The sequence below is a fragment of the Balaenoptera acutorostrata genome, chromosome 7, assembly GCF_949987535.1.
Source record: "Balaenoptera acutorostrata chromosome 7, mBalAcu1.1, whole genome shotgun sequence".
Classification (NCBI taxonomy): domain Eukaryota; kingdom Metazoa; phylum Chordata; class Mammalia; order Artiodactyla; family Balaenopteridae; genus Balaenoptera; species Balaenoptera acutorostrata.
The window spans coordinates 107,856,398-107,880,264 of record NC_080070.1 but is presented as its reverse complement, the minus strand read 5'-3'; the positions used below and the strand labels follow the sequence as shown (position 1 = coordinate 107,880,264).

Sequence of the window (23,867 nt, the reverse complement as noted above, 5' to 3'; positions counted from 1 at the left end):
GCTGTCAGCTGAGAAGCAGAGGCTACGACTGTTATTTAAAAGTTGTAAAAGAGGGAGTGCCCCGGCGGTGCAGTGGTTAGGACTCCAGGCTTGCACCGCAGGGGGCATGGGTTCCATCCCTGGTCAGGGATCTAAGATCCCACAAGCGATGCGGCACGGCCAAAAAAAGAAAACAGAAAAAGAGAGTTTTAAAAGATACTACCAGGAAATTTAAAATCAAATGCAGAGTATCCAAATCACTGGAGGGGAAAAAGTACAACAGAGCCGAGAGAGCAGTAGATGGTGGGAGGAGCGGGGAAGGAAATAACATTAGCTTACTCTTCTGAGTGTTTAATACGTGCTGAGCGCTGACGTGAGAGTGTGATGGAGCAGATCCAGTGAGGTAGGACTTTCACAGCCTCGTTTCGTGGACAGAGGACCGTGAGGTATAGAGAGGTCTGGGGACCGAGGTCCCACAGCTGGCCAGTGCGGAGGGGCACACACCCCGGCAGCCCTTTCTGCGTATGAAAGGCTGGGGCGGGGCTGGGGGCACGGGGGCCCCCTTTAAAAGGCAGGCCAGGCGAAGAGACAGGAGCGCCGCCTGTTTTTCTGTATTATATCCTTCTGAGTTATTTGTAGTTTTTTGGGGTTGGGCTTGTACTGCTTTTATCATAAAGAACACATCTTTATTTTTTGGAGGGAAAAAAGCTCTTGGTAGAAAATATAGAATTTACCAAAGAGCAGAGAGCATCGGAGGGAAACAAAACAAAACAAACAACCCCCCAGAAACTCATTGAGGGCAATAATTCCTATGGGCATATCGGCCCACAGCCCTTCAGCCCGCAGTCTCCCGTGCTTCTTCCAGTTTACAAGGCCTCCCGTTCATCACTGGTACTTCCCCTGAAGCAGCAGCTTGTTAAGCCACATTCCTAACACTAACTCAGCGGCCATGACACGTACCAGTCGGCGTACTGGAAGTTGTGTTCTAGTCCACAAAAAAACACACAATATTTGAAGGGTGTTTTTCTGCCTGCGGTATCTTTTATTACCTAATTAATAAAGGATCTGCTGTTTCAAACTGTAGGACTTTAGAAAGTATTTTAAAACTTCAAATTATTTTTTGTACTGTCATTGCCATACAGCTTTGTTTTCCTCAACCCGATCTGTCCCCCGGGACTTTCTGTGTCCCCCTGGAATCCTTTTTTCCTTCCTACATAAATTCCCACCATCCTGGGCTCCTTCAAGGACTACTCTTCTCATTTCACTTTCTTCTTGCCACACCCCCAGGCCTTCTAGAAGGAGACTGCCTGTCTGCGCACTTCACGCCTCTGCCCTCAGGCAAATCTTCTTCCCCCCAGGCCCGGGCCACAGCCTTCTCTACTCCTGGCCACAATGATGCTGTCACCTACGGACACAAAAGCCATCCTCCTCCTCCCAGGGCTGCCATCACCCCGGGCAACTTCCACACTGATGAGCAGGACCCTACGGCCTGGCACCCATGCTTCTCAACCTCCTGGTCTAAAGAAGCTGACGTTCCAGAGCTACATCCAAGGCCTTGTAATCACAAAGAGCCCTTTCTACTCTGACATTTTAAATGATAAAACGGTAATCCCTGGTCACACCTTTAAATTATTTTACTGCTTTGCTCTTCTACAGAAATCTCTCTTTTTTTAAAATCTCATCCAACCACTAATTCTTTTATGCTCCATTTTCCTTCCAGTCTATCCAAAAAGTCATAGTTTACCACTTTTTCTACCAAACCGAGAAGCCATGGTTCATCACTTCAGTTGCTCTCTCCTTTCTCTTTCTGCCAGAAGCTCTCAGCCCTGCATCAACCCAGCAGAATGCCCTCTCTGTTTCTCACATCTATGCAATCACAGGGCTTGCAATGACTTTCACAGTGTTTATTCTACCAACTTGAAGTTCTTAAAAGGTCCTTACTTGTTAAATATCCTTCCACCCTCAGACAACCTGACATCCTCTCCTATTCCTTTTAGAAGCAATCCCTTCAACTTCTCTTAGCCCTCCAGGAAAGGGACCACCAATTTGGTACCTTACTCTTTAAAGTTTTCCATATTTTAACTTAATATAAAGGAAGGGGTCTCTGGTGGTAGAGTTTCAACACAGTGGACGGCAGGTCCCACCACTCATCACGCCACATGGGAGCTCCCCAGTGAAGGTGACACCTGACCCCAAACACAGAGCACACACCACTCTCGCGAACACTTACCCACATATTCAGGAGTGCCCATGATCTCCCGGAGCTCTTCGCTGTTCTTCATGACTCTTGAAAGACCAAAATCAACTATCTTAATGTCGCCCAGTGGAGAGTCACTTGTCAGCAGAATATTCTGGGGCTACAAAATGACACCCCCGAGTTAATAAAGCGTGATTGCATATGAGGAGCATAAGGGGCGGGGAGCCCCTAAAACATACAGGTTTTGCCTGTGGAGCTGAGAGCGGGAGATTCAGCAGCAGACAGTCGTTCGTTAGACAGCTGTTTCTACAGCATGCTTCCTATGCGTTAGGCAGCGGGCCTCACACCATCTCTTCCCTTATACCGGCTCTTCCTCGGCACGCAACTATGCGTCTATTCCCATCTTAAAAACCAAACCAAACCACTTAATAAAAAGAATCCTCCCCCCATGACCCTGCATCTCTTTCTAGCCAACACTCACTCCCTCAAAGCTCAACTTCTTGAAAGCGAGGTCATCTCAATCCAGCTGAATCGGGATTTGCCCCCTGTACTCGATCTGCTCTCACTAAGGTCACAATATCTTTAATAATCGAAGGCCCACCAAGTCCAGCGGGGGTCCTGCAGGCACCGACAGCGGGACACTGGTCGCCCTTACAGTCCCTCTTGGATCTCTTCCTCCCTCTATAGCTCCCTCTCCATTTTTTTCACGATTGTTTTCTCTGCTTTTAAACAGTGGTGTTGCCCAAGATCTCTTGCTGGCTGGCCCTCTTCTCCCGACACTCCGCATTCTACTTCTCAGCAATTTCATCTACTATCAAAGCTTTAGCCGCCACTTACATGCTGATCACTTCTACCCTAAGCCCTCTCCGGACTCACAGCGCCAATTAAAATCGGATCTTTTTGCCTGGCAAGGCCTTCAATGCAGTACACACCTCGGGCACCAAACCCACTGCTCTCTTCTGTATTCCCAGCCTCAGTGCTCAAGTCAGACACTGGGGAATCATCCTAAAGTTCTCTGTACCCTTCATTTTCCATCACTTTCACATCCAGTGAAGTCACCAGTCATGTGAATTCTATTTCCTAGATCTCAATATTCCCACTGCATGAAATCTGGGATTTCGTGACCCTCTTGTCTCTAGTTTCCCCACCTTCAACCCAACCTCCACGTACGACAACCTTCCCATACTGTAAGTCTGATCGTGACCCTCTCCCTGCAGTCGTCTGGCTGTTCTTCGCCAAGAGACACACTCCGGTGGGGCCGGGGCGGGTTGGATGCGGGTTGGATGCACGTGGTGGTGGTAAGCGCCGCCCAGAGGACCAGTGAGCTTCGCACTCCTGGAGTCATTTCTGCTCAGCTGGAAATAACTAGGACATCTTTGCATAAAAAGTCAAGCTGATTCATTACGGACTAGAATGTAAAATTCATCCGCCTTTTTAAAATAAAATATGAGGTTTGAAAGAGGCTTATGTGCGCTTCAGAATGGGTCAGCGCTTACTGTCCTTGGCCGTTAACAGCACTTGCAAAGGTGAACTGAGGAGCACGGGCACCAATAACGTATACGTACCTCCCCAGAGCGCCCAGCGTGTTCCACGCTCCGGCCCCTGCCTCCCTCTCTAGATGCCGCTCCTGTCACCGTTCTGCGGGGAGCCTGTGCTCCAAGTCAGTCGGGCTGCAGTCCCTCAACAAGACACACGGTGCACACCTCAGGCCTCTGCTCGGGAAGGGCCTCCCCGGCTGCCCGGCAAACTTACCCTCTCCTTTTCTCTTGGCTTCCAGAACAGAACACCGTCCCGGCCCTCCTGCTAACTTCCGGGCTGCTGCCGCTGGTCCGTCTCCTGCCACCGCCCGCTAACTGCTGGGCGCCCGGGGCCTGATCCGGAGGCTACTCCCCTCCTCGCTCCACTCCCACCCGCACCTCCACCTGCCCCTCCGGACTCACAGCCTTTCTCTCTGGCTCAGCTCCCTTCAACCAACTCTTTACCTAACCTCTCCCCTTTGATGTCTCAGAGGCGCCTCCCATTCAACGTGCCCAAGTGGGACTCCTGTTTCCTCCCAAAGCAGACTCTCCTGACGCCCCCGCGGGCATCTCGGTGGGTGCCCCTTCCGGCCAGCAGGACGCAACGCCGAGGTGTTTCTCCGTCTCTCCCCCCCCACCCCGCCTTCGCCATCGAGCTAACGCGTCACCACGTCCTAGTGACGTTAAGTCCTAGATGTAGGCATTTCTAGACCTTGTCTGCCCCTCTCTCCCCACAGAACACTACCTTGAGCTACCACCACTTTCTCCTCCGTTGCAGCAGAACGCTGCCCGAACTGCAGCCAGGAGAGTCTTTCGTCCTCTGTAAATCTGCTCGGTGGCCGCCCTGCCTAAACCCTTCAGTAGCTTTCCTCTGCTCCTACGATAACCTCCCAGCTGCTCACTGGGGTCCACAAGCCCCGGGCAGGGTGAGCTCGTGCCCGGCTGTCCAGACTTGTCACACACCCGCTCCCCGGGCTCAGGGCAAGTCGGTCTCCCCGCCGGACACTGCCAGCCACTCACACCTGTCACGCTCTCCCTCTCAACAGCATCTCTGTCGTCGCACCCCCGCCACCTGGGACGCTCTTCTCTGCTCTGCTCTGCTCTGCCTATGGTCAACTTGGCGAGAAGACCTAGCACGGCAGGGAAGCAGCAACGTGAAGGGCTGCCCTCCGACAGAGGATGCTGAGGTACAGGGGGGCCCTCTCTTTGACACGGGTCTTACTGTCGAGCCAGCCATCCATTATGAAAATGATTGTAGGTTTATCTCCGTCTGGATTCCGAAACAGAGGGGAAGAGGCTACAGCTCCGTGGGAACACGAGCCGCAGTCCTGGCCACGGTGACGTCACCGGGCTCAGGGCCCGGCACCCGGCAGGCCCGCACTGATACTCGCCCAGTAAGTGAAACGAGGAAAGGTGACTAACTACAAAGAAACCCTTAAAGGGTCTCTATTTTGTGTCAGGACAGGTGGTACCATAATTATGAGTAATGCCAAGCCCCTACTGTCCTGAGTTCGTACTCAGAACAGAAGACAGATGGGCCTGTCGGGCTCAACTAGCTCAGGTGCTGCAGTTGACAAAGCACTCAGGCAAGAGATGAACAGGACGGAATGATTCTGCCTTGGAGGGTTCCAGAGGAGGTAGGGGAGCAGCCCTGACGGGGAAAAAGGATTTCACCACTTATTCCACAAAGTTTTACTGACTACCTAGTGAGCTGTGACCTGAGGAAATGGCAGAAAACAAGTCCTCCATTCCTTTGGAGACTTATATTCCAATAGGGTCAAATAAGTACAAATAAATAATACAACCTCAGGTTGTTTTAAGCTCTACAGAGAACTCAGAGTGGGGGAAGGAGCGAGAGAGTGCCCGTCGGGTATGTGTGTGTGCGGATGCTATTTCCAGGGCAGTCAGGGAAGGCTTCCCGGAGGCGGCATATTTGAGGGCAGACCAATGTTAGGAAGGAGCCAGTCATGGCAGAGGCTCTCAGGGTTGGGGGTGGCAGAGGGAAGAACTGCGAGCTGAAGACGAGCACAGAGGTGAGGGGCAGGTGTGAGGCTGGAAGGAAATGGGGGTGGGGGACAGGACTTGCAGGGCTTTGTGGGCCATTCGGGAGTGCCTGGCAGAAGGCAGAGCAAGGGGAGGGACGGAGGACATTCCAGGGAAAGACAAGACCGCAGGCCAAAGTACACAGGGGAGGCAGCACACAGCACGATGTGCAAGGGACTGTCAAATACAACCACGCGGCTGCGAACAGCCTTCTGAAAAATGTGCCTTTAGCCTGTTTTTAAAAGTCTCTAGAGGGAGAGAGACAGAGTGAGGAAGATATGATGAAGCATGGAATGAAAGGAAAGAAATTTTACACGTAACAGAGGCAAAATCCACAGGCCATCGTGACTGATGACGTGTAGGAGCAGGAAGAGGGACGTCTCGTCCTTCGCTGACGGATACACTGGGTCCGCAGAGAGGATCATCACTTCAGTTTTCTCAGGACCAGCCGGGACAGTTGGAGATTCAGCCTGGAGAGACAGCAAGGCCGAGGACATGGCTTTGGGGGCCCACGGCACACAGGAAAGACTAAAAGCACGGAAGTCAACGAGAGGAAGGGTGTATGGCGAGAAGAGAAGTGGGCCGAGAGGAAGGATGGCTGGTAACTACGTTTCGGGGTAAACACCAAGAGTCAGGAAAGAGAGGAGAAACGCTGGTCTGAGAGCGAGAACCCAGGTGTGACACTAGAGCAGGAAAGTCAGGGAGAACAGCGCCGTCAGACGGGACCAGGGGAAGAATGAGGGCCACAAAAGAGCTCAGAGAAAGTAATTTTTAGTAAAGTGGTGGGAGAAAAAACTAGCTTACACTAGGCTGAAAAACAAACGGAAAGGCTAAGAGATCTAGTACAGGTGGTTTTGGCTCAAATATCTTCTGATACCCTTGAAGCCAGTGCTGTCCTACAGAAAGGTAATTTAAAATGTCCTAGTAGCCATATTACAAAAAGTAAAATGGAACGGGTGAAATTAAATGTATTTATTTAACTCAATATATCTAAAAGGTTATACCCTCAACATGTAATTAATAGGGAAAATTATTGAGATAGTTTACTGTTTTTCATACTAAGTCTTTGAGCTCTGGTGTGGATTTCACACTCTGAGCACCGCCTAGTTCAGACGAGCCGCGTTCCAAGTGCTCTAAAGCACCACGTGGCCAGTGGCACTGGGTTGACGGTGCAGCGTTAAACTCCTTAAGAGAAAAAAAAGATGCAATGACACCCCAAGAAACGGTCAGGGAATTCTTAGTGTCTCTTACCCACTGTCCTAATTTACTACCGCTATGCAATTATGGAATGATAGTTTGTTTTGAAAACAAATTCATCAGAATAACTAAGACTTTTCTGCCTATAGTGAAACAACCACACTGTGGCTCAGTATCGTCTCTAATTTTGTATAAAAACCTGTTTTGTCTTTTTCTTTTAAATCACAGACAGTTTTGGCTACAGTAAAAACTTAAAACTGAATGAAGAACCAAAACAACAAATTGCTGTCACTGTAGAAGTTTCCACTGCAGACGTGTGCTCAACGGTTATAAATACCCAAACCAGATAAAGCACCCCCCATCCAAGATTGAGAAGCTCAACTGATCAATGTTAGAATCAATTTCTCTTTTCAATGACAAAGTAACTATAGAGGTTCTGGTAACATAAACTTCTTTATAAAGCCAACATTTTGTTTTTTACTTAGCTTCTAGCTATTTCTTCAGGAAAAAATCCTATGTAACATCATGATTATGAGACCCCAGACTTCTCAAGGCAATTTTAGTTGTATTACATTAATGATATACTACAGTACAATCAAACATCATTGTTCAGGCAAATTAGATGAGAGGAGTCTGGCTCTAAACAGACATTCATCACTGCACATGTTTTGCCTTTCCCAGTACATCAAAAACGCCAAGAGAAATACTGCTAATCACCAGATCTTCTTAAGGTTCATTTGTGATTAACAAGACATGCTCATTCTGGGAATGTTTTTAAATACCATTTGTTCCCTTAAAGTAGATTAAACATCTTTCCCTTACATTTGTTTACTCTTTACATTCCATGGGAAATGCTTTCTTTAGTTATTATGCAAAAGCTAGTTGGTTTGGTGGTAATGTAGTAGATTCGGTAGTAGTGTGACCAAATTATTAAAATGTTACCTTAGTATCTGAAATCAAGGCTTGGTCACAGCATCCATAATCTGCCTAAGTGAGAGACATTAAACCTTGAAAGAGAGATTGCTAGAAAAAACACACGTCTCATAAAATCGCAGCTTTTTGGAACTTCACAGTTAACGTTTATCATGTCCTCTCGTCCAACTGTGCCCTGGTTTGACCACAGATACGTTTTTAAAGTAGACCTTACTCCTCTAAATAAAATATAAGACTATAATCTCCATCAGTTTCTGAAAATATCCATCAGTTTCTGAAAATATGTGCTAAAAACAAAGATAAGTACCTTTAAATTTACAGCTTAGTTAGACCTCCTTTCTATGGAATCCAGTTCATGACAGAGGCTGCAGCTCACAGTACTTAATTCTATTTAAGATGCATGCATCCCAAGTGGTAAGAGAGAAAATAACAAGGTCCACAGAGAGGTAATGAGAGTGGAATAAACGGGAAACATACAAACTGTTCCCAAATAGACAACTGGGAGTAGAGGAGTCCTCCTAAAATCTTATTTCTCAGCTTTGTGGGGGAATCCTTTTATTTATCTGGGTATCTTCACTTCTGTACATAATCTATTTACCATTTACTGAGCAATCACCATTGAATGAGATCATTGTAGACTTGAGGCTAATCTGCTCAATAACGCTTAAGGTACCAAGGACAGCATTTTAAGGAACATTTTATCAGCCCACGAAAGTTCAAGTAAATAGACTTTTTATGCACTAAAACCCAGGTCAAAGTATAGAAATAGGTTAATAATCCTGTCTAAATAAATTTGGGAAACTGTTTACAAATGTTACATGTTACCCCTCTTTCAAGTAAAACATTGATGCTTAAACTATCAGTGATCAATTTAATCTCAGATGGGAAAGTTCCAGTTTCTAATTCCTAGTCTGCTCCTCTACTTCCCATTATACATATCACAGGGTGGACGGGTTTAATGACTGAATACCTAGTACAGAACTGTTGGAAGATCTGACCAGTACAAGACCATCTAAACACAAACAGCCTTGGATTTTAAGACTGGATTTTTTTATGCCCTTTTTGGTCAGTCCTCCCCTTGACTGATGTAAAAGCAGGCCATTACGCCCATGACTAGCTCACCAAATTACTGAGATGGTATTGAGACTTGAGCTTGTCCTGACTCTGGCAGAGTTGCTGTTACTGAGACTTGTCAGTCCTGCCATGATTTACGTGCAAAGGAATGGGCTCTCCCTTAATCACACACACTTCAGTGTCTTCAATTTTCATAGATGCATAAACACCCCAACATCTGCATCTGCTACTCCTCAAAGAACTTCCCACGTTCAGTTGAAGATACAGGCCTGCCTCGTTTTACTGCACTTTGTTTTACTGCATTTCGCAGCTATTTTGTTTTTTAAGAATTGAAGGTTTGAGGCAACCCTGCGTCGAGCAAGCCTTGGCGCCGTTTTTCAAGCAGCATTTGCTCACTTTGTGTCTCTGTGTCACATTCTGGTAATCCTCGCAGTATTTCAGACTTTTTCATTATATTTGTTGTGCTGATCTGTGATCAGTGACCTTGGCACTGGGAAAGATCGTGTGACTCGCTTTATTGCGACATTCACCGTACTGTGGTGTCTGGAAGCAAACCCGCCACATCTCCGAGGCCTGCCTGCATCTGGCTGAGAGTCTTCAGCGAATCAGTCTTTTGGCAAACTGACCGTTTGGGGTCTGACCGGACTGAGTAGTGTATTTCCCGTTCTGTCAATTACCACTTTTCAAAGAGGCAACTATAATAGTTATTCTAACTAACTTCTGTCTCTGGGACGAGAATTGCCCATTTTCACCATAAGGGGGAATAAATGGTCTACTGACTCAAAGTTCCCATATATACTGGGGTTATCACTTTTCACAGAATTAAAACGTAAGAAAACACATTTAGCTCTATAGCTTCGTCTTTCAAGCTCTGATAGAGACTGAGAGTCAGCATTATAGACAAATCGTCACTGGGCAGACAGTTGTTAAAAGATGCAGGACAGCAGACTCTCTTTGTCCAGACTCACGGGGGACATGGAAGTCAACTTGGAAATGACCCTTTGATAGAAATCATTCCCGTCTGCACTGCTGCCTTTCCAACCCCATCCCCAACCTTTCCCCTCCAGAGCCCACTGAGAAGCAAGTCTGACGGCGTGTGTGCAGAGCGTGCGGGCGGAAGGCAGGCTGGGAGTCTTCCAGGCCACCTGTCCTCTAGCTCTTCTGGGCCCAGGAAACATGCAAAGTCCTGTTTCCAACATCAAAGGCCCATCATCAAAGCCTCTATTAAAGCTGGAAAGAATTCTACACCGAGTGCACTGGGGAGAAAGGGTACGATTTATACTGAGTGTGTTAGGGAGAAAGGGATATAATTTCACTGTGTAAATACACAGTCGAACCTGGTATTCAAGAACTTAATATTCACCCTTGACTGCTTTTCAAGTAACATCAAAGATGCATGACACACGGTGTTGGCAACCTGTCTGACTCGCTACCTAATTAGCTCCTTTTCTGAATAATGTCATAGGTGGAGCTGTCATAAATTGAAAGCTCATTTCCTATAGGTGCAATATTATTTAAATTGGGGTTCTGTTCCTGGAGGTCGTTTTTACATCATAAAACTAGCAAAACGTCATAGAAATAAATGTATGATTTTACAAAGTTATGTGTGTAAAACCAAACATGAGAGAAGGCTTGGCACAGACATGACTTTGGGGACGTCCTCCTCACGGCTGGTACTAACTGAGGCTTCTTAAAGCCTGAGTCCACTGAAGTCTGGACTGCAGAGACCATCTCTTCCTGGCAAGTGTTCCCGAGTGAAGCATGGCGGCTGTGTCCCGCACCCGGGATCTCTGAATTTCTAATGCATACGACGCACTAAAGGGAAAAACCAAAGCCCCAGCTCCCTTGCGCATGCTCTGAGGGTTTCCCCAGGTGATCTCTAAGGCCACTGCGGCATCAGCCTCCTGGGACTGCTCGTGGGTGCACACACGTCCACACCTGCCTTCAAAAAATGGCACTATCACTCCCATACTCTACTGTGCTGTAACCGCCCACTTTAGACACTCTACTAAGAGATCAGTGTGCCGGAGAAAAAAAGAACTGTTAACAAAATGAAATATTGGCATCTTTCAGAAAAGAACAAGAAGGTTTCCAAATAATTTCCTTTCCCCTGTATTTTTCTGTAAGAACCTAGCATTTGAAGGAGGACCTATTACCTTTCCACCTAATTTCAAATGGAATTTGATCAAGTTTACTTACAGAGTCACTTCCAGGTTATACACTGCACACTCCTTGAGAGTCTTCCTTCGTGCAGAAGAGATTAAACACTGCCCTGTATACAGCACGGTATGTGTACAGTATGGTACGTGTACAGTATGGTACGTGTACAGCACGGTACGTGTACAGCACGGTACGTGTACAGTACGGTACGTGTACAGTACGGTACGTGTACAGCACGGTACGTGTACAGTACGGTACGTGTACAGCACGGTACGTGTACAGTATGGTACGTGTACAGTATGGTACGTGTACAGCACAGTACGTGTACAGCACGGTACGTGTACAGTATGGTACGTGTACAGCACGGTACGTGTACAGTATGGTACGTGTACAGCACGGTACGTGTACAGCACGGTATGTGTACAGTATGGTATGTGTACAGCACGGTACGTGTACAGCACGGTACGTGTACAGTATGGTACGTGTACAGCACGGTACGTGTACAGCACGGTATGTGTACAGTATGGTATGTGTATAGCACGGTACGTGTACAGTATGGTACGTGTACAGCACGGTATGTGTACAGTATGGTATGTGTATAGCACGGTACGTGTACAGTATGGTACGTGTACAGTATGGTGTGTATAACGTGTCACAGTGTGCCATCCAGCAGCAGCTGTCTGAGTGGCACCTGCATCCGCAGGACTGGCATCACCTGGCCCTGCCCTAAATCTGAAACTTGCTGGGACCCAGCAATTTGTTTTAACAAGCCTTTCAGGTGACCCTGACCTGGGTCAAAGCTGGAGAGCCACTGCCTAAAGCATCTCCTTTCTGCTGGAAGCACACGACAGCAGGGGTCAGGGTGGGTGGGCAGGTGAGTGAGACGAGGCCGCAGAAGTTCAGGAGAGGAAAGTGGTTTTGGGTCCGGGGGTTCGGCCCTGTCAGGTTACCCTCCTTCCTCACGCCCTCTCCTCTGGCTGACAGGGCGGGTAAGGCGCCAGAGTCCCTGGGGTGTGTCCTGCGCTAGAGGACTGTCTCACTTCCACAAAGCCCCACCTGGACTCGACAGGGAAGCAACCATGGGAAAACCAGCAGGGGTCTTAAGACGCTCTTCTCCTCAGCTGCCTGAAGGAATATGCTCTGAATCCCTGCGGTGGAAACTTACTGTTTGTCCCCTGAGCGCCCGTTCTCTAGTCTTGGAGAAACGGAACTGGTGTAAGAACCCATCCCTTCCCCACTCTCAGTCCACATCAAAGCTGGGCTGGGAGCAGGGCTTGACCCCTCTAGGTGGGAGCATATGACACCGATGGCAGTGGCCTGGCCGTCAAAGCCCTGCACCCTGGACCAGTGCACCAATTCTTTCTGGGTTGATCTAAGCTGGTCTGAGTGGGTCTCAGGACTTCTGAATGAGCCAGTGACTTGAGAGCAGCTCTTTCCTGCTGAGTCTCAGGGCAGTTGTGAGGCTAAAAAACGGTCGCATCTAACTCACCACCATTTCATTGCCGTTTGGAGGAGGTAGAGCTGAGAACTGAAGAAAAACCAAGCGCTGGCAGTATCTGGATGAATGAATAGTGCTGTAGCTGCAGCCAGAATTACCCTGGACTTTTTAGCCAGTGAAAGTTCCTCTTTCGATTACCCTGCTTTCAGCTGGCGTCCGAGTCACTTGAAAGGATGGTAACTGATACCACCCTTTGTATTTTCTCTCCTCCTTCCTCCCCTTCCTTGACAATTTCAAATTAAAAATCTACCTGCCTCTGATCGCTTTCATTCCCTAATTTATTTTATTTATTGCTGCCTGCCTAATTTTCCACAACACTGCTTTTCAAATATTTCTGCTCAAAAATCACCTATCACTCCGTGACATGTGAACCCCGGGAATCTGGCCTTTTCTCAACTTTCAGTATCTCCTACGTCATCTTTCAATTCCAGAGGAACTTCTCCATTTATTTTTGTCCAAACACATCACAAGTATTCCTAACTCTTTTGAGTTACTTTCTCCTATTCTTCTCTACCTATCTAAATCCTAACTTTTTGGAAAGGTCTGTCTCAAGCCCTGTCTCCGCCAGGAAGCCTTCCCCTACCCCAGCAATACCCTTGAAGCTCCATTTCCGGGGCAATGTATTATTATTCATCTTTCTATGCATGCACACGTGCATTCTCTCCCTGATTAAACTGGCTGGAGGATACAAGTTATGACTCAATTCGTATATCCTTGTTACCTAATAAAACACACAAACCTGACAAATATTGGAGGAAACCACTGTGAGATATTTCGCATCTAGAGTGTCATTCTCCAGCAACCTCAAAACTGTAAAGTAATTCAGCTCTTACCTTCAAATCAAGATGAACTACATCATGAGCGTGTAAAAAGCGAACACCTTCTAAAATCTGCCTCATGAGTCTCTGAACATCTTTTTCCTTAAAGGCTTCTTCTCTGTCTGCAACACACTGGTCAAAGATTTCACCCCCAGCAGCACTAGAGAAGATGAGAAGCACATTTTCAATAGAAAGGAAGAGGACTCATTAAAAATAGCCTTTTTGTTCTTAATATTTAGACACAGTAGGTATCTTTATTTACATAGACTATAATTTGAATGTGTGTAAACGTTCGTCCATCTACATGCTGAAATCCAACATTTTTTAAGTAAAAATTTAAGCTCAGATTAGCATTTCCAAAGCTAAATAAAAACATCAGCTTCAGAACTTCAAGAACTAAACCTTAGTACTAAAATATATTAACACACTTTCAAGTAAAAAAATTCTCAAGAATATTTAGTTACAGAATACATAAAAACATTGTTTTTGTAAAAAATGCAAATAATGCAAATAAAGCAAATGCCCTCCATTGAAGACCCTTCCCCCAGTCCAGAGCTACATTTAGAAGTAAGCTCTGTTATCACTCAGGTGTACTCCATCCTTCCAGATTTTTAAAATATATTTAAATGCATACAAAAATATTAGTTTTCTGGATTTTTAAAGACACATAAATGGCAACATTCTAACTGATACTGTTCTATTACTTTTTAAAATTACTTAAACATGCCTTAAGAGTCTTTTCCATGATGGTTTTATATCTATCTCATAATTTTTATCTTTTATTTTTTAAATTTTTTGGCTGACTTGGATCTTTGTTGCTGCAGGCGGGCTTTCTCTAGTTGCGGCGAGCGGGGGCTATTATTCTTCGTTGTGGTGGCTTCTCTTGTCACGGAGCATGGGCTCTAGGCGCACGGGCTTCAGTAGTTGCAGCACGTGGGCTCAGTAGTTGTGGCACGAGGGGCCCTAGAACGCGCGGGCTTTAGTAGTTGCAGCGCATGGCCTTAGTAGTTGTGGCTCGTGGGCTTAGTTGCTCTGGGGCATGTGGGATCTTCCCAGACCAGGGATCCAACCCATGTTTCCCCTGCACTGGCAGGTGGATTCTTAACCACTGCGGCACCAGGGAAGTCCTACCTCAGAATTTTTAATTCCTGCAACCTTGTGAATAGAAAAACCATAGTTTATTTAGCCATTCCCCTCTGAAGGACATTTAGGTTTTTTTTTTTTTCCTAATTATTCATGATTATAAACAATGTTGTGATGAGAAGGTGTGTGAAGGTTCCTGTCAGCTCCTGTGTCAGTAACTAGTCTTCAATGTAGATACTGGGATGAAACTGCTGGTGTGAAAGGAATGTGCTTTTGAAATTTCAGTAGATATGACCTAGGCTCACCAAAAGAGCGGTACGGACTTAAACTTTCTTCCACCCTCTGGCCAAAGCACCTGTTTTTTTTTTTTTCCTCTGAAGAATTTTGCCAATAAAAGAAACAAATCATTTACAATTTTTCTTTCCCTTCAGCAGAAATTCCATATTTTAACAATTTGTTCTTACCATAAATGACAGCTCATGTCCTATCTCAAATTTTCCTTTATGTGCTTAAAAAAAAAAAAAGACTGGATTGCCTCCATGAAGTTGTTATAAAAATTAATGTGAAATATGCAACTCCAAGCAGCCATCTACTGTCAAACAAAAGCTACTCGTTCGTTTCCTTTTCTTAAGATAACTTAGTTCTTTCCTTCCAGCCTTCTTTCCTTCCTTTTTTTTTGTTAGGGCAATCTATTTTCTAAATTCTGTCTATAAAAGGAAACAAAAATTTTCACCAAAGTCAGCTAAGAACCTATTTAAGTTTAGCTGAAAAGCTCTAGGTGGTGAGAGTGAAAGAAAATAACTCGCTGGCTGATTCAGATTTTCATTTGGTTAAACCTATACAACTGACAATTATATTTTAATTACAGTATGAGAAAACCATACGTGAAAGCATCAAAACAATTTTTATGTAATTAACTGTAAAATGGCCATTGCATGTTCAGGCAAAGCTAAAGTGATGCATAACTCGTAAGAAAGGAAAGGGTGAGCGTTTACAACGAAACCAAAGAGTAAGTTAGTGACAGCCTGCGGTACCGTACACGTGAGCAGGCAGTTAGTGAGGACGAGCTGAGTCCGCTCGGTCGCAGCGGCTAGAGGCGCACCAGGACGCGACGTGCAGTCCGTGGAGTGCCCTGCACGTAAAGGCCACACTCAGAGCTGCCTCTTTTCCTCAGTTGAGACAGACAAATGCATTTTGGTTGCAAAAGTTCACCAGTCTCAATTTACTGTCCTCTGGGCCTCTCAGCTCAACACTACCACCCACAATAAAATTCAATAGCGGTCAATTTACATAAACACAAGGATTTCTTCACCTAAAATTTAAGAACAATTTATTATTAGTCCTTTCCACTATGATGTTTACCCATCCTCGCTTTAACAAAAGGGTTTTCCCAAGAATTTAAGCAGTTCACATAAGCACAAAATGTGAAGCGCAAAACTAGTTTTCTAAAAATTTTCAAGGATGTACTTCAAATGCAGGCTATTGTAATAAAAAAACTGTAAAAGCCAGCCTTGAGCGATCAGTAAGACTTAACATACCCTCTCGGTACAACGTACGACCATCATATCATCTCACCCTACTTACATTTAAGCCTGACCCATTTAACTAATTGTCATATTAACTAATGGAACCAAGTGAAATTTTACTAAGGAACAACTTGAGATGTTAAAAGCATCTGTCAAGTATGGTAACAGAAAACACAAGAATATTAACAACTACTTTGCACAAAGCACCTTCCTTCACACAGAAGTTTGTGTGTGAAGGAAGGTGCTTCACACCTTTGTGTGTGTGCTCGAGCAGCACAGAGTTTGCTATGTCTCCCTTTCACTACAGCAAGACTTCCACAGCTTTATTACAGTACACTTTACTCCAGCAGTGCTTATTTTCCACAACTTTAAAATTACAAAGAAACGAATTCATTTAACTTTTTACCCAAATATCTTTTACAAAACAATTAACTCAAGGGCTTTATAAAACAATTAACTCAAGGGCTTTTCAAAAAATTTTACACCAAAACGATTTTTACATAAAATATTAAGAACTGTGAATTTCAATTTTCTAGTTAGTGGTCCTCAGAAAGTTGTAAGTATCTCTTTGCCAACATTATTCAGAGCCATATAAATGATGTTTGGAAGCTAAGTGTAACTGACTTTCCCTGGCTGCTTGCACCTTAGCTTAGCTAGATCACAGCTTCCAACCTTAGGCACCAAACACTCCTTTTTCTACCTAAACCAGCATTTCCATTTCTATCCCATGTAGAGGCCCCATTTGGATCTCTACTCCCTCTCTATTCAAATTCAACAAATACCAATCAAATATGTTAAGAGGCCCTGTGCTAGGGCAAGAAAGATAAATTATAAGTTTTAGTTGGGAAGAGAAAGACGAAAGATAATTTTAGGAATATGTATGCATAAATACACATGAGTGTGAAGTTATATATCAAGTGATTTGATAACTTAGCAAATGAGCAATTAATTGGAAGGAAAGAGAAAAAAAATCTTAGAAAGATGACACTTATTCTGAGTCTTCAGGAATGAACAGGAATCCACTAGATGGAATGGCAGGAGTGCATCCCAGGCAGGGTGGACATATGTATATAAGGGCCTGTTGGTGTGACAAATAACTGGTACACTCACAGAAGGATAAGCAGCTACTTCCCCTTTCACCCAAATGGTACGGAACTTGCCATCTACCCATAAACAATGAGAAAATGAGCCAAGTATATGAACCAACTATTTTCAGACATAAGAACAACAGGCCGTTAGGACCATTATCCCTGAGGTGGAGGCACGAACAAGCTGAGCCCTACGCTCTGTCTTTCTACTTGGAGGTAATTTACAGCACGTGGTACAGGGCTGCGGAGGGTCCCAAGCAGAACAGCAGCCTTGCTAAATTGAGGAGGTAGGAAGGGAGTTTGACAAGGCTAAGGCAGCTGGACTTTGTACAGGCAGAGGACCAGGGAGGAGGGTTCTACACAGAGAGAGACCTGCAGACATCTGCTTAGTTGTATCCCAGAGTCTTAGACAAGGTACCTATAATGCACATTCACTGGATAAAACTGTGAGGTCAGGCAAAGAACTACCAGGAAATCATTAGCTGAACAAGCCCTAGCATTCACCAAGGACAGAATAAGATATTTGAATTTTACCCAGTTTGAGTAGAAAAACCATGCCAAGCACCTGAGGCATTCAGCAGATGCCCCAGAATGCCATATTTTAGCCTTATTAAAGGCTAAAGTAGCCCTAGAGCTGCCCAGTAAGTCTGATCCACAAGTAATTTAACTGCCTGCCAAAACAAACATCACCATTCTTTTAGTGGAAGATCATAAAATCCACCCAGCACTGTGCCATTCTAAATATATGGCATCCTTCCAAAAATTACTAGACATCTGAAAATGCCACCACTTACAACTCACAACTAACAGGAAAATAAAAACAGACCCAGAGATGATGGAATTGGCAGGTAAGGACTTTAGAACAGGTACTATAAATACACTGAAGGATTTAAAGTAAAATATGAACACAACAAGGAGAGAGATGGAAGGTATGAAAAGAACCAAATGGAATTGCTAGAGATGAAAAATACAATATTTATAGTGAAGATTTCACTGGCCAGGCTTTACAGCAGATCAGACACTATAGAAGAATCAGCAAATTTGAAGACGGAAATGGAAGCCATCCATCTAAAGTACGGGAGTGTGGGGCGGAGAATAAATAGGACCCTGGGGACCTGAGCGACAGCATCAACCAGTTTAACACACTGTATTGAAGAAACGAGAGAAGAGAGGTGGGGGCAGAAAAATATCTTTTTAAATAATTGCTGAAAAATTGCCAAATCTGATAAAAACTAAAAGATCCACGCAGCTCAATAAACCCCAAGCAGGATAAACAAAGAAAATCAGGCATATTATACTGAAGTTGCTGAAAACCAGTGTGAAAGAGAAAAATCTTTAAAAAGGCACACATACAGGGGTATCAAGAATCAACACAGATGTCTTGTCATAAACAATGCAAGGCAGATGACAATGCGATGATATCTTTAAGTAATGAGAGAGAAAAAAAGTGTGCCTAGAATGCAGGGTGAGGTTGGAGAAGTACTAGCAGGAGATGAGGTAGAATAGAAGTCAGACAGAAAAGCATGGGACACAGTCCAAACAACCTGAAAAATCCCAAGTAAGGCAATGATGGCTGGTATATAACGCTAAATATCTCCTTCAGAAGCACTCCCTAGCCTCTCTGGTGGAGTAAAGGTGCACAGTGCATGGCTAAAAGCTTTGGAATCACACACTCCTGGGCTAAATCTTGGCTCTGCTACTTGTGGTGTGATCTTAGGTTGATTATTATTCTGAATTTTTTTTCTCACATATAAAATCTTATTCTAAAATTTGTAAATAAAACAATTTCAGTTGCAGGATACAAAATCAGTATACCAAAATCAGTGTGTTTCTTCTATACACTAACAATGAACTATCAGACAGAGAAATTAACAAAACAATCCCATTTTCAATAACATCAAAAAGAATAGAATTCTTAGGAATATTTTTAACCAAGAAATGATATATCTATACATGGAAAACTAAGACACTGGTAAAAAAAACTGAAGAAGACACAAATAAATGGAAAGATATTCTGCTCATGGCCTGGAAGAATTAATATTATTAAATATCCATACTACCCAAAGTGATCTACAGATTCAATGCAATTCGTATCAAAATTCCAATGGCATTTTTCACAGAGAAAAAACAATCCTAAAATTTGTATGGAACCACAAAAGACCCCAAATACCCAAAGCAATCTTGAGGAAGAACAAATCTGGAGGCATCAGCCCAGTTTCAAAATATATTACAAAGCTATAGTATCAAAACAGTATGGTATTGGCATAGAAACAGACATATAGATCTGTCTGTAAAACCCAGAAATAAAATCATGCATATATCATTATTTAACTTATAACAAAGTATAAAGAGAAGTATAAAGAGTATACAACGGGGGAAGAACAGTCTCTTCAATAAATGGTATTTGGAAAACTCGATATTCACATGCAAATGAAGGAAATTGGACCCCTACCTTACACATACACGAAAGTCAACTCAAAATGGATCAAAGACTTGAATGTAAGACCTGAAACCATAAAACTCCTAGAAGAAAACATAGGGGGTAAGTTCCTTGACATCAGTCCTGGCAATGATTTTTTGGATTTGACAACAAAAGCAAAAATAAACAACTGGGACTACATCAAATTGAAAAGCTTCTGCACAGCTGAGGAAACCATCACACACACAAAAAGGCAACTACGGAATGGGAGAAAATATTTGCAAATCATATATCTGATAAGGGGTTAGTATCCAAAATATAAAAAGAACTCATACAACTGAATAGCAAAAGACCAAATACTCCAATTAAAAAAATGGGCAGAGGAACTACATAGACATGTTCACAAAGAAGACATACAAATGGCCAACAGACACATGAAAAGGTCCTCAACATCACTAATCATTGGGGAAATGCAAATCAAAACCACAAGGAGCTATCATCACCTCACACCCGTTAGGATGGCTATCATCAAAAAGGCAAGAGACAGTAAGTGTTGGCAAGGATGTGGAAGAAAGGGAACCCTTGTGCACTGCTGATGGGAATGTAAATTGGTGCAGCCACTCTGGAAAACAGTAGGGAGGTTCCTCAAAAAATTAAAAATAGAACTACCATATGATCCAGCAATTCCACTTCTGGGTATGTATCCAAAAGAAATGAAAGCAGGATCTCGAAGAGATATCTACACTCCCATGTTCACTGCAGGGTTCTTCACAATCGCTAACATATGGAAACAATCTGAGCGTCTGTCAAAACATGAATGGGTAAAGAAGATGTGGTGTACATATATATATATATGTATAATGGAATATTGTTCAGCCATAAAAGAGTGACATCCTGCCATTTGCAAAAATGTGGATGGGACTTGAGGGCATCATGCTAAGTGAAATAAGTCACACAGAAAAGGACAAATACTGTATGATATCACTTATAGGTGGAATCTACAAAAGGCAAACTCAAATGGAAATAGAGATTAGAATGTGGTTACCAGAGACTAGGGGTGGGCAAAAAGGAGCTGTTGGTCAGAGTATAAACTTCTAGTTATAAGGTAAGTTCTGGGGATCTAATGTAACTATGATTATTACAGTTAATAATACTGTGTTATATACTTTAAAGTTGCTAAGAGAGTAGATCTTAAATGTTCTCACCACAAAAAAGAAATGGTAATTATGTGACGTGATGCAGGTGTTAGCTAATGCCCTGGTGGTAATCATTTTGCAAGATATAAGTGTACCAAGACGTTGCAGACCTCAAACTTACAGCATGTTCTATGTCAATCACATCTTGTAAAGCTGGAGAAAATTTAAAACTAAAATGTACAAATAATGTATATAAAGCATATAAACGATGTATACAAAGCTGGCAGAGAAGACTTAGCACAGTGCCTGGCACAGAGTAAATTCTTAACTATGACTATTACACCTCATCTATGTTCCCACAGCAACTAACAAGAATTCTAGCAAAACACCAAGGTTGTTGCCATCATTTCTATCTCTTTCACTAAACTATAGCACTTGGAACAAAGGGGTTATGCTATTTTCACTTTTGTATTACCAGCACCTTAGTATCCAGAGCATGTGGCAGGTGGAATGAGTAATACAGTAATCATGAACCTGCCTGTTTCCATAACAACAATCTGTTGACATGGCCGAGAATTCTGATATCTCAATGTCCAAAGTCTAATTCTAAGACTTCCTCTTCAAACAAAAAGTAGAACACAAAAATTTTTGGCCAAATCATACTGTTTTGTGGTTCTAGAAACATGATCATGGAAGTAACAGAAGCTACCAAAGATTTCTAATCAAGGGAATAATATTGCCACATCTATGTGTAGGTCACCTATCCAACAGGAGCCTGAGGGATGTCCTATAATTGAAGCCAGAGCGATCAGCTAAGCAGCTACTGTGAAAGTCCGTGGGAGAGAGAGGACCCAACACAGAGGAGAAACGGCAAACACAATGAAGAAGGGCCCAGCAGGGGAGAGGTTCAAGTGGAAGACTTGGTAATTCATTATACACGAGCATTAAACGAGATAAAGCAATCAAGGATAGACCCAAGGTTTCTACTTGAGTGATGAAATAAAGAGGGATACCACTGGAAGTGGGGAACAAAGAAACATCGGCATTAGAAGGGCAGCAATGCAGGGGTGAAAACATATTGATCGTGCATCGGCCATGATGTGCAGGTGGATTCAGGGATATGCAGTAGAGCAGCTGGAGCTGAGGGAAAGGTCTGACGCTGGAGATAAAGATTTGGAAATAATAACCAGCATGTAAAAAATAGCTGAAGCCACAAAAATGGACTGTCATCATCCAGGGTAAACGTGCAGAATAGAAATGTATGACAAGAGTAACACTAATGAACAGTGGGGAGCACTTGTATTTATATAGTAGATGAAGGGGAAAAGGCTCTAAGATTTAAAAAATAAAAGAGTGCCATGAAAGCCAAGGAAGAACATAATTTCAAGAGAAGAAGGTATAATATCAAGTGTTTAAAGAGAGTAAGAAGTAGAATGAACACTAAAATGAGGCAATCGATTTTGGCAAACAGGGCTGATGACCTCATGAAAGTTTGAGGAGACCAGATGGCAGGAGACTGAAAAGTGATGGAGGATCGGTACACGAGCAGACGCATGGATCAATGAAGTGGAACAAAACTGACTGGAAGGTGAGGAAAGCTGAGAATTCAGACGACTCCTTTAGAGACCACAGCAGTAAAGGAAAGAGAAGGGCAGGACATTAGCTCAGAAAGAGTCAAAGCTGAGGACCAGGAATTTTAGGAGAGAAGTGACTGAAATCCTGGAAGATGGAGGGAAAAGAATCACTAGAGGAGAGGGACTCTGAGAAAGAGGTTAGATAAGTGACTAAAACATAAAACTCAAGTCCTAGAAAAGGAAGAGGATTAAAGAACATATGTCAGAGTTTTAGCCTTCGAGTTAAGGAGCGGAACCTCTTCCTCGGAACGGAAGGCAAGCAGGTGAGAGCAGTTAGAGAGGGATGCCGAGGCGTGTGTGTCTGATGCCTTTATTTCCTCCGTAAAGGAAGAGAAGCCTCGGTGTCTAACAGGTGGGAAGTGGGTGACACAGTAAGTGTGGTCAAGGTTTTGTTTAGCTCCTGCCCGCCTGCCGGGGATGGTAAAAGAAGGGGATGAGAGATTAGGTAAAGAATTACCCAAGTACACCAAGAGCCCAGCTGAGGATGCAACTCTCACCCTCGTAATAAGCAGACTGAAGACTACGCAAGTACTCCCAAGAACGGGCAGCAGGAGGGACACACAGCGTGCGTCCCACGTTTCAAACGGGCAGAAGGAGTTGCAGAGGGAGAGCAACAGAAAGAAGGAAGTAACGCTGGTGAGGCGCTGGGGAGGGCCTAGCTGCAGTAACGACCAAGAAGGGAAGGGAATATAACGGAAGAAAAGGCAGGAGCAGACGGAAGACTGAAGACCTGCGCGGAGGCTGAAGAGCAGGTTTGGGAGGACGGGAGAGGAACGAGGAGATGACGGCTGGAGGGTCTCTTCCGGATCAATTTCCAATCCTAGCTCGAGCCTCTCCAGGACAAACCGAAGACCAAAATCCTCTCAACCAACCTTCTTTTAACAACTGAGAAACAACTGCACGGAGATATAATCCACAGCGACTACATTTCTTAAGCATTTGATCATTTGCGGATATTTCTATTATAATGTAAAATACACAATGGAAAACACTTTCATGCTTTTCATTGTTCACATTTTATTTTTTCTTTGTAGGGATTCCTACAAGTGAAATTACTGAATTAAAATATATAAACACAATGCTCTTGAATTATATTAGCAAGAGGAACACACTATTTTTAGCCATCCAGACTTCTCCCTCTATAAACTTTTAAATAAAAACAAGGTAATAATAGACATGTTATTTTGTAACGTTTCTTTTTTTTTAACTTAATATTATAAAACATCTTTCTATGTAGTACATTTTTATCTACCATATCTTTTAAAATGACTGCATAGCAATCCATCTCATGACATGATCACTTATTTCACCAACCTCTTACCATTAAACATTTAGATTATTTCTTTTTTTGTTATGTAGATACTGCTGCACTAAACATTTTTGTAATACATCTTTGCACAATGGCCTGATTATCTCCTTGTGAAAAAATTTATGTATGTGAGATTGCTGGGTTAAAGAGTATATATATTTTTAGGGCTTCTGACACATACTCCACACTGTTCTCCAGAAGAGTTACACCAGGTAATACTCCCACCTGTAGTATAAATGAGATGATCCAAGTCATG

General features: G+C 43.7%; 1 protein-coding gene across 2 annotated transcripts in view; it reads right to left on the bottom strand.

The window, feature by feature from the left end:
• Nucleotides 1-23,867, bottom strand: part of STK17A (serine/threonine kinase 17a) — a 38,590-nt gene that overhangs the window by 3,338 nt on the left and 11,385 nt on the right. Inside the window, exons 3-5 of one of the 2 annotated variants that reach the window (XM_057550408.1) lie at nucleotides 13,432-13,576; nucleotides 6,051-6,206; nucleotides 2,210-2,336 (exon numbers count right to left, since the gene is read on the bottom strand). In XM_057550408.1, the coding sequence (XP_057406391.1) occupies nucleotides 2,210-2,336; nucleotides 6,051-6,206; nucleotides 13,432-13,576 (428 nt within the window). The remainder of the gene's footprint in view (nucleotides 1-2,209; nucleotides 2,337-6,050; nucleotides 6,207-13,431; nucleotides 13,577-23,867) is intronic. The other variant, XM_057550409.1, reaches the window with a different exon arrangement.